The 10,569-nt window shown below is 48.1% G+C and overlaps 1 protein-coding gene across 3 annotated transcripts in view; it reads right to left on the reverse strand.

Annotated features, from left to right (window-relative positions):
• Positions 1 to 640: 640 nt before the first annotated feature.
• The window catches only part of LOC146343172 (asialoglycoprotein receptor 1-like), a 28,552-nt gene continuing 18,623 nt past the window's right edge, over positions 641 to 10,569 (reverse strand). For all 3 annotated transcript variants that reach the window (XM_084806777.1, XM_084806775.1, XM_084806774.1), the window contains 6 exons: positions 9,823 to 9,918; positions 9,451 to 9,522; positions 8,728 to 8,814; positions 3,629 to 3,780; positions 3,367 to 3,473; positions 641 to 1,534 (listed from right to left, as the gene is read on the reverse strand). In XM_084806777.1, the coding sequence (XP_084662903.1) occupies positions 1,384 to 1,534; positions 3,367 to 3,473; positions 3,629 to 3,780; positions 8,728 to 8,814; positions 9,451 to 9,522; positions 9,823 to 9,918 (665 nt within the window). In that variant the 3' untranslated portion in view covers positions 641 to 1,383. The remainder of the gene's footprint in view (positions 1,535 to 3,366; positions 3,474 to 3,628; positions 3,781 to 8,727; positions 8,815 to 9,450; positions 9,523 to 9,822; positions 9,919 to 10,569) is intronic.

Genomic DNA, 10,569 nt, shown 5'->3' on the forward strand with positions numbered 1-10,569 from the left:
ATGTGTGCACCATGCTTTGTCTTTTGGCCTGACAGAGGCTCTGTGCCTTTAACAGCCCCATGACAAGCGGGGACTCAGCAGGGGCTGGGGAAAGCTGGATCTGCTGCATGACTGCCTACGAGGACACTCCTGCTGGAGATGAAAGCTGGCCCAGCCTGTACTGACGCCATGGCAGCAAAGTGCATTATTTGTAGACACGTTGTGGTGGCTGGATGACTTCGGAACCTCTGACGTTGCCTCGTACCGAGTCAGACCCCAGGCCCACGACGGCCAGCAAGGGCCCTCCGGGGTTTCGGGCAGGAACTTTTCCTGCCCTGCCTGGAGATGCTGCTGGGGATCGAACCGGGGGCCTCCTGCAGGCAAAGCAGGAGCTCCACCACTGAGCTGGGCCAAGATGGATTGGCAGAGGTTTCCTCAGGAGGCGCAACGCTTGGGAGCTCATGCTCTATTTTGCTTCCCCCTGGTCAGTTTGTAATCCCGCCCCCACAACCATGTGTGCATATCTTCCTGTAACTTAGGATAACTTCTTCCCTGGCTGGGAGCACGTGCTATTTGATTCTACCTGTATGGTAAAAAAAAATATCACAAGGAGACCGTAACTCAGGTCCAAGAGCAACCATTCCAAGGAGAGGCAACACTTAAAAAAAATAAAATAAAATCATGCTTTATTTTTTTTTAAGATATTTGATTAATTTTATAACTGTAGATTTCTTTATATTCATAATCAACAGATTCCTAGCCACGAGGCTGGGTCTCAGTCCTGCCCCTTCCCATTTATCCTAATCCTAACCCTGTCCTATAAGTGGAGGATGTTCTTGTCCATGGTTGGACAGTATGCCTCCAAAAATGTGCCTGATGTTTATAAATGTGCATTATATTATAATAGTAAGTGAGAGAGGAATAATAATTTGGTATTAGTTAATGCGTGATAATAAGAGTTGTGTTTTTGTAACAAGTTTTTGCAGGTGAGTGTAATCCTTAGGAGTTTGGTTTTAATTTCAAAAAAATGTATTCCTGAAATATATATATCTATTCCTAACCCTATCCTTACAACAACGAACCATTTCCTTTTACATATGGTGGAATGACACTGAGAGACAGTGGTGTTTCTACTAAGGCCCTCCCAGAGATGAGTTTAGAATAGATGCCTCTCTGATGGTCTTTGTGCTGGAATGCATTAGCTGATGTCACATCCCGTGTCCAGCCCTTCCCAGAAAAGCTCGTGGACATTCCGTGACACGCCCCAGCCATTCAGCCAATGCCTGATAGGAATTGCAGATGGCCAACAGCGGTTGGTTCTTAGCCCGTTATATGTACATGTGACCAGGAAATCAGTTGCATGGGAATCCTCCCGGAATCCAGAGGATCAGGATCTTCTTTCTTCTAGACCTTCAGCTCCATCTCACATATCCAGAGGAACGTGCGGGAACAGTGGTTGTCGTTCCATAAACCACTGGGGTACATCTGAACACAGTCTTCGCCGCCCCCGAGGCCATGGCCATACCAGTGGTCTGGTTGACCCTCACTCCAGTCCCTAAAACAACAGTGGAGGGAGATTAACATTTGTTAAAGGGGCGGGGGGAAGAGAGAAACTGAATGCATATTTACAGATGTGTTCTTACAGTGCTCTGAGGTCGCGAGTTACGGTCTGAAATAATCAATCTAGGGTAACAGTTTCCAGAAGGGAGGCAGGAACCATGCTAGCCTACAGCAGGGGCATTTCTAGGCCTGGGCTCCTGCGGCCCCGTTGCCCCCAAATCTGTTTCCCAGGATCTGTTCTCAGAGCCCTGAGTGTTTATTAGTGCCAAAGGAAGGGGCTTTTTCTCAACTTAATTGCCATGCAGAGGACAATGTCAAGGGGGATTTCAGCTGGGGAGGGACGGGTTAACTCTCCCCATACCATGTGCTGCAATTTAGCTATCTACTTGCCCGTGCAGACACACCCACGATTTAGCTATTTCTTTGGGGTAGTTTTGATGAGAAATCAGTTTGCTGACAATGCCTTCTATGAAATTTAAATGAACCCTATTAAGGATTTCTAACTTTGCATATTTTAGATGTAAATTAGCATATGGAAATGTATACAGCTTTGTGCCTTATGGGCCTGGGCCCCAAATCTTCCAAGCGCGTAGCAATGCCCCCTCCCGAAGTCTACAGCAACAACATCAAAGATTCCTATGGCATCTGAAAGGCTGATGCATTTATTATGGCAGGAACTCTCATGGGCCACTTCATCAGATGCATAAAATGTTATTTCGGGTTGGGAGGGAGACATACATGTGGCTAGAGAGAGAGACAGAAATGTTAGCAGTGAGCACAGAGGGAAATTGTTCCCTTTGTGATTGTTCTGTTATGGCTTAAAAGTATTTAAGCTTTAACGCACCAGCAGCCATTCCAACAAGCTGTACTGCAGGGAAGCAAGGCCCTTCCACCAGCCCTGTGGAAAGAATTATTTTTTCCTCTTCCCTCCCCATTCCTTTTTCCTAGGGTGTCGTGTCTGTTTAGATTGTAAGCCTGTGGGGGCAGAGACTGACTTACTTTACTGATCGTCTGCAAGCCGCTCTGGGAGCTCTTTTGGCTAAGAGCAGCTTAAAAACACTTCAGATAAGTGATAAATAAACGCAGAGGTGGGGAAGCTGTGGTCCTCTAGATGTTCTTGGACTCCAACTCCCGTAAGTCCCAGCCACCATGGCTAATTGTCAGAGCCTCTGAGGTGATGGAAGTTGTAGTCCAACAACATCTGAGGAGCACAGGGTCCTCATCTTCTACTTAATGCAATTATCGCATTATTGTTATTATTATTGCAATTATTTAGGCCCCAGGCTAAAATGGTTTTCTTGCGGAAAGCTTTGGGCCACTTTTATTAGTTTATTGCAGCTTTCTCCAACCTGGTGCCCTCCAGATGTGTTGCACTACAACTTTCATCATCCCCAGCCAGCATGGCCATTGGTTGTCCAGCACATCAGGAGTCCACCAGTTTAGGGAAGGCTGGTTTATTGATATATTGTGTGTTATCCAATTAGATTTTTTACAATTGTATTTTGGTTTTTATCTATCTATCAATCAAAGAGGATGTACGCCCTCCCTTTCCCATTCCTAACAGCAGTTCAGAAATAGTAATATCAGTTTCCGTGTTTTTATTAAAAAAACATTCAACAAGCAATCACCCAAAAAAGAAGAAAAACAGTAGCCAGAAAAGCAGCAAAACAATGAGAAGCCACTAAGTAAAAACACTATTAAGCAGTAGGCAGAATGTAATTTAAAAACAAACAAACAAACAAATAAATAAATTCAGGCTGGTGCATCAAAAATAATTCTACTTCCTAGTTCTTGCTGGAAGGGCCAGTGGTGATTAATTGAACTCACGCTTGGTTGAAGGTGTACAATGTCCCATCCGTCCACTTCCAGATCCCGCTGGAATCAGTCAAGCCGATCCATGTGTGAGCTGACCTCTTGCGCTGATTCACAAACCTCTAGCATGAAAAACATGCATTAACAAATCAGCAGTTTGCTCAGAGTTTCCCTAACCCCCCAACCACCCCCGGAACCAGAGAACTGGGGGATGCCTATTGGGGGATGGTGCTCCCTCCCTGTTTTCTATGGCTCCCTCTGCTGGAGGACTACCTACTTTCTCCTCAGGCGAGTTGATGGAAACTAGGTGGGCTTTTTTCCTTTCACAGTCGCTTTTTGCGTTGTCCCATGACGCTGTGGATCTGGACACCCAGTAGCAGCTCTCTTGAAAAACCTGCCAGCCCCTGGGGCAGCAGCCACTTTTGGTCCCTATCCGTGGGGGAGAAAAGGTCAGAGCATGACCCCCATGTAACCAGTGGCTGCATTCACACAACCCATAACCCACACTAAGGACAGATTGAAGGCAGGACTTCTTCACATAGTGCAGAGTCAAACTGTGGAACTTGCTACCACAAGATGTGGTGATGGCCACCCACTCGGGGGGCTTTAAAAGGGGGTTAGACAAATTCCTGGAGGAGGCTATCAGTGGCTACTGGTCCCGATGGCTATGTGCTGCCTCCAGTATCAGAGGTGGTCTACCTGTGTACACCAGTTGCTGGGGAACATGGGCAGGAGGGTGCTGTTGCACTCGTGTCCTGCTTGTGGATTTCCAATCGGCAGCTGGTTGGCCACTCTGTGAACAGAAAGCTGGACTAGATGGACCTTTGATCTGGTCCAGCTTTAGGGCTCTTCTTATGTTCTTGTGCTATGTTCTTATGTCCGGATAGAATTCGGAGCAGGGCCTTATCATAGGACCCTGCCAGGGGCGGTGGCGGGGCAGTAACGTGTGTCTGTCAGTCACTGCTGGGGTTTACACAACATGATAACCCACACTCAAGGTTCAGTGTGGGTTGTCACTGAAATGTGGGTTGTTGTGTTGTCTGAATCCAGGCGTGCTAACAAACCATGGTTCGTTAAACACAAACAACCCATGGTTTCTTGTTGGGTTGTGAACTTGGGCTGTTCATGGGTTGTTCAAACCATAGTTTGTTAGCATGGCTGGGTTCAGACAACACAACCCCTGGTTCAACGACAAGGTCAAGTGTGGGTTATCATGTTGTGTGAACCCAGGCAGAGACTCACAGACACACATTACCCCTGCCCCACCGCCACCCCTGCCAGGGTCCTACGATAAGGCCCTGCTCCAAATTCTACCCCATGAGAAGGCTACATCAGCCTCGGCTGGCAGAAGGAGGTTCACTGGCTCCAGTGCTGCAGAACTCTCCACCAAGAGAGATCTCTGCCACCTCTCCCCTACTAACTTTCCTAGAAATATACAAGCCCTTGTTGTGTTTTTGCTTTCTTTCAAAAAATGAATATCCCCCCCCCCCCGGCCTACAGAGGGGTGTTGTTGTTTTGCCATTTTTGTTGCTGTTGTTTATTTGGAAGGTGTTATTTAGATTTCATTATTTTAAGAGTTATTGTATCGTCTTTTTTACTTTGTGAACTGTTTTTAAAATTAATATGAAAAAGGGGTATACAAATGTTTTCAAATAAGCATACAGGAAATGCTGCATCCTGTCACTGGACCCACTTGCTTACAGGGCTGGTATCAAAGGCAGCCATCCTCGGGCACCTGCCGAGGCCCCGCAGCCCAGCGGGGCCCCTGACAAGAGCCCCCGGGCTTGCGCCTCCTCCTCTGCCCCGCTGCAACCGGCTTGCCTACCTGCCTTGCCAACCGACAGCGTCATGGCGGCAATTCCAGCGGCATCCCATGACAAGGGAGCGTGGACCACTGGCCAGCAACACACCGAGCCAAGGTGGGCCTTGGAGCCCTTTCGCCCGGGGCCGGCGTCCAGGGTAGGCATGGCGGGCGCCTGCCAAGGGCCCACCCCAGAGGGGCCCACCAACAACAGCCCCCTGGACGTGCTCCTCCCCCTCCTCCCCTTGCAACCTGCTTGTTCGCTTGCTTCTTGCTCGGCCCCGATGACGGCGGAGGGAGAAGGCGCAGCAGCCACAGCCTGCGTGCTCCTGGGCTCTCTGCCTCCCAAGTAAGCAAGCGGTAGCCACGGTGAGAAAGAGGAGGAGGGAGAGCAGCGGGTGACAAAGCCGGGGCAAAGGCAGACTCTCTGAGGGAGGGGGCCCACGGAGGGGGTCTTGCTCAAGGGCCCTCTGAGCAGGGCAGGCTCCAGGTTTTGGTTACTTGATTTTCATAGACACCCTCTATCCAGGAAAGGCTACAAAGAGCAGGGTCTTTTCTGTGGTATCACCCACTTTGTGGATTTCTCCTCCCCTAGGGAAGCGTGGTCTCTTTTAGGAGGTGGGACCAGAAGACTCGCCCCTTTCAGAAGGGTGTTGGAGTAGCAAGCAGAGGTGGTTCTGCATACTGCTGTTTTTCTTCATGTCTTTTTGCGGATTTCTTGGTCTTTTACTTTTCTTTATTGTGAAATCTAATCTAAATGCAGTCTTACCTTGTAAGCCACCTTGATGGCCCTACTGAGGCCATAAGGCATAGTATTCATGTAATAATATTAATAAATAGTTTTTAATGCAATCTGTTTTAAAAGATGCTAGACTAGCATCCCTCTAAGCAGGGATGGGGAACGGGCCACCCCCTCCCCCTGCTTTTTGTACTGTTATCTCCAGTCACAGATAGGAGATAAGAAGATATTTAATGGCAATTAACCTTCAAATACCCTGCAAAAAATCAGGCTGTTGCAAAGATTTTGAGCAGTGCATTTTGCAGGCAGGCAGACCTGCTTACTTGTGAGTAGACATGCAGAGGCTCAGCATTTGGAATGCTGTTTGAAAGTGCTACTCAGTGATTCAGTCCTGCTTACTTGTGAGTAGACATGCGGAAGCCTTGTCCTCCTGAGTAGACTTAAAATGGTAAGCCAGCTCTAAACCAGCAAGGGAGCTGTCACCGAGAGAAAGCCTGTGTGGTAAAAAGCATTTCACTCTACAGGAAATTAGGGGAACTTTTCTTATGGTCTTTTGTAACTGTTTGCTTTGCACTCTGTCGATGCTCCAGAGTTCTAAAGAGTTGGAACTTTTGGCCCATAGTGGGGAAGTTATCCCAGGACAGTAACCGAAGGCTGAGCAAAGGGGACTTCCCAGTCTCTTACAAGGGGGCTCAGTGTACAGGACTGTTCCTCCATGCTCCTGTTGGTAGCAGAGTCAATACTAAATTTTATCTCTGGAGTAAGGAGGCAGGGCAAGGAGGAAAATCCTACTCATTGAGGTCTAGCAACTTGAGATTTTGGCCCATCTGCTAAATCTGAGCGTGCACAAGCCATGCCTAACAGCTCAGGAACTGTGGGGGTGGCAGAAAGGGATGTGACTCACACTTGGCCCTCCCCTTGGGTCCTCCTGTTTGTGGAATATAGGCGTGACATTCACATGTGCCAGTGGGGAGCACAGACGTAGCAGCAGGGAGAAAGGTGGGCTGGGTTCACAGTACTGCTGCACGGCTGCATTATGAGCCAGTAGCAAGAGAGCTGCTTCAGGGTGAGTGACTGAATGGGTTGGACTGCGGTAGGCCTGGGGCAGCCTCCTCCAATACATCTGGAGGGTACCAGCTTGCAGGGGCCTGGCCTAAAAGCCCTGCAATAAAGATGAAAGAGAGAAAGCAAGAGAGCTGAGAATGGGGGGGGGGGGCACCAGGGGGGGAGGAGCCTTGCTGGTTGGTCGACAAGTAACTGCACGAGTGAGGCCTCTTGCAGTGGGGGCCGGGGGCTCCGACGGCGGGGGGCAGTGGATGCGCTCCAGGTTTCAGTCTGAACTCTGAAGGGGCGACTTCAGATGCCTCTTGAAGTCCCGCCGGTTTACTCTGGCTTTATTATTTATTTGAATTGATTGGATCCCCGCCCTTCTGTCAAAAATGGCACTCAAGGCTTTCCCTGACATGTAATAGTGCTGCTCTGCTTTACTGTTTCTGCAGTGTTTTCAATGTATTTATTATTTCAGATTGTTTTTATATTGGCTTTTAGATGGTATTTTATGTATTTCTTATGAAAACTGCTTAGAGATCTTATGATACCAAGCTGCATACAAGTAGTTTAGATAAATAAGAAAACAAGTAACAACTGCACAAAGATTAAAATTTTTAAAATGGGATAAACACCCACCACCGATCATTCAGTGGACTGATGATCTTGCTGTTTTTCTGTTTCCTCGAGCTGTCCTTCTTCCATGGATGTTTACTTAGATATATGGACTGCTTATATTAAAGTATGTTTTTGAAATGGAATTGTTAAATCTTTTCCCCCTTGTTTTCTTTTTCTGTTAAGGGTGATGTAAATGATTTTGTGCAGGGATATGTTCTATGATGTGTTCTCTTTTTACCTCTTTTCTTTTTGTGCCCGCCCCCCACACACTTTGGTTTGGTTTTTTGCTTGTTATTGCTGTATTTGCAAATAATGTTTAAAAACACACATGATCCCAGAAACAGTACATGGACCCTTTCAATAATACTGTCGAAGAGAGGGCCTGCTCCGCGACACCCCAGGGGAAATGAAAGCGCCTGCTTTGCTGGACTCTACAAGAGGGGGGGATGTAGAGCTTGCTTCATAGTCTGAACTGCCGTACACCCCACGAGGGGGCATTCACAACAGTCGCTCCCAGATGTCTTCCTAGGACTCTTATCATAGAAGCACCAGCCTGCTGGTGGAACGGCTGCAACATGAAAGACCTTTTTGCCGCTGAGGTTCTGAAAGTCCCCAGTGTATATTCTGGTTATTATTTTACTCTTGCCTGATGGCCACGATTTGCACATAAATGGGCAGCCTTCTCCCTTCCTTCCCTGCTCTTGAAAGCCTGCATTTCAGCAGTCCTTGTAAATAAACCAAACATGTAATTATTGGTGATATCACATTGACAATATTTGGGAAGAGGAGGGAAGGGAGGAGGCCAAGGATATACTGGCTGGGGATGATGGGTCTTCGAATCATAGAATAGTAGGGTTGGAAGGGGCCTATAAGACCATCAAGTCTTGCCATTCAACACATCGGGGAGCATCAGGTTGGGGGAGACTGCAAGGGTTCCTGTAAACAACTTAATTAGGGTGCAATCCTATACATGTTAAAATAGAAGAAAATCCTACAACTCCCAGCATCCCTCAGCCAGCATGTTGTAAGACTTTTTTCTGCCTAGACATGCATAAGATTCCACACTTATTAATCATAAGGAAGAGGAGATTATTTATGGCATGAAAAGAGAGGATCCCGACCATCCAAGTGGCCCTGCCTGACCCCTAGAATTTGTATTCTTGCTTTTTACCATTGCTTCTCAATTCTACCAGGTCACAGTGGAATGCTCTGGTGTCCTGTTGCAAGGTATCCAGCTGCACTTGGATGAGTTTCTTAACTGGGAGAAGAGAGAGACAGAATAGAAGTTCATTACACACACTTCTGTGGGTTTACACGAGGGAGACTTAAGCCTGGTCCTCCAAATGCCCTGTGCACTCGCGATGAAACCAAGAACACCAAGGGGGACATTCTCCTAGCTGCACTCATTCTGATCAGGTGCCAAGCACACTGATTACTAGGAATCATAGGATAGTAGGGTTGGAAGGGGCCTACAAGACCATCAAGTCCAACCCCCTGCTCAATGCAGAAATCCAAGTCAGAGCATCTCTGACTGATGGCTGTCCAGCCTCTTGAACGCCTCCAGTGTGGGAGAACTCACTACTTCCCTAGGGAATTGCGTTGTCATATTGCTCTAACAGTCAGGATGTTTTTCCTGATGTTCAGCCGGAATCTGGCTTCCTGTCACTTGAGCCCATTATTTCGTGTCCTGCACTCTGGGATGATCAAGAAGAGATCCTGGCCTTCCTCTCTGTGACAGCCTTCCAAGTACTTGAAGAGCGCTATCCTATCACTTCTTCCCTCTGAGTATTAAGCACCCTGTTCAGAAGCACAATGTGCAAAGTAATCATCTCTCTCTCTCACACACACACACACACACACACACACACGCACACTTTTGTAGTCTGAGCCCCACCTTTCTCCATCTTGTTGTTGTCACTGGTCAGTGTTTTCTCCAGTGATGCCAGTTTCCACCCCGTGCTGTTCCCTAGAATTGGCGACAGAATGGCGATGTGAGGGTAATGCTGTCTCCAGCACCTTCCCCTTCCACGAATCCAAAGGAGCACTTCCCTCTCTCTAGCACTCCGGTGGAGGTGGTGGTTCTTATTGACTGGATTGGGCCCCATGTGGCAGGCAGGGATCCCTCACTCCTGCCTGCCTGCCTGCCTGCCTGCCCTCCTCCTCTTCCTCCAAGGCCTGTGCCACTTCAGCTTCCAACCACCAAAGGAACCTCTTGCCACAGCATGTTCCCAGCCAGTCCTCCTGCCCACCCTGCTCCTTCACTTACTCTTGCTCCGGAGGCTGCTAAGCCCACTGAAGACTGTCTGATTAAAGCTTTTGAGGGCCTCCTGTGTCCCCCATTGTTCTCTGCTGAGCTGGATGCCTGGGAAGAAGCAAAGCAGGGTGAGAATGGAAACCGGTCCCTTGCTTTGCATGCTCACACATCCCCTCTTTTGCACAAACACTTGCTCTGCCTCGCACACTCATTTCCTGCTTAGCACACTTTCCCTCAGATTGACAGAACTGGATGTCTTTCACACACTCATCTCCACCTTGCAGTTCTTCCACACACCCATGTCACCCACTTTGCACACATCATGTGCACTACAAGCTGGCTACCCTCTTGCTTTGCAGGCTCTGTCCTGGGCCTTCACCTTTCCCAACAACGTGAAGGGGCAGAGGGTTAACCCTTCATCAGAGTTGTAGATGAGACAAAAATGAGAAGGGATTGCTAGCATCTCAGAAGACAGGGATACAATTCCAAAATGACCTTGACAGAATGGGCTGAAGCTAACAAATGAAATCTAACACAGGCATTTAGCAAACAAAACAAACCCAAACCCCCAAAAATTAAATGTAGAGGTGTACAGGGTGGGTGGGGATCTGGCTTGGGAGCAGGTCATGTCAAAAGGATCTTGGGATTGCAGTCAATTGCAGTCAATCACAAACTAAGCGTAGGTTGACAATGTGACCGAGCTGCCAAAAAGGCGAGTGCAATTTGAGGCTGCATTAACAGAACCACAGTTTCCGAGTC

The sequence above is a fragment of the Heloderma suspectum genome, chromosome 6, assembly GCF_057233095.1.
Source record: "Heloderma suspectum isolate Gila_16-S chromosome 6, 16-S_ref, whole genome shotgun sequence".
NCBI classification, from domain to species: Eukaryota; Metazoa; Chordata; class Lepidosauria; order Squamata; family Helodermatidae; genus Heloderma; species Heloderma suspectum.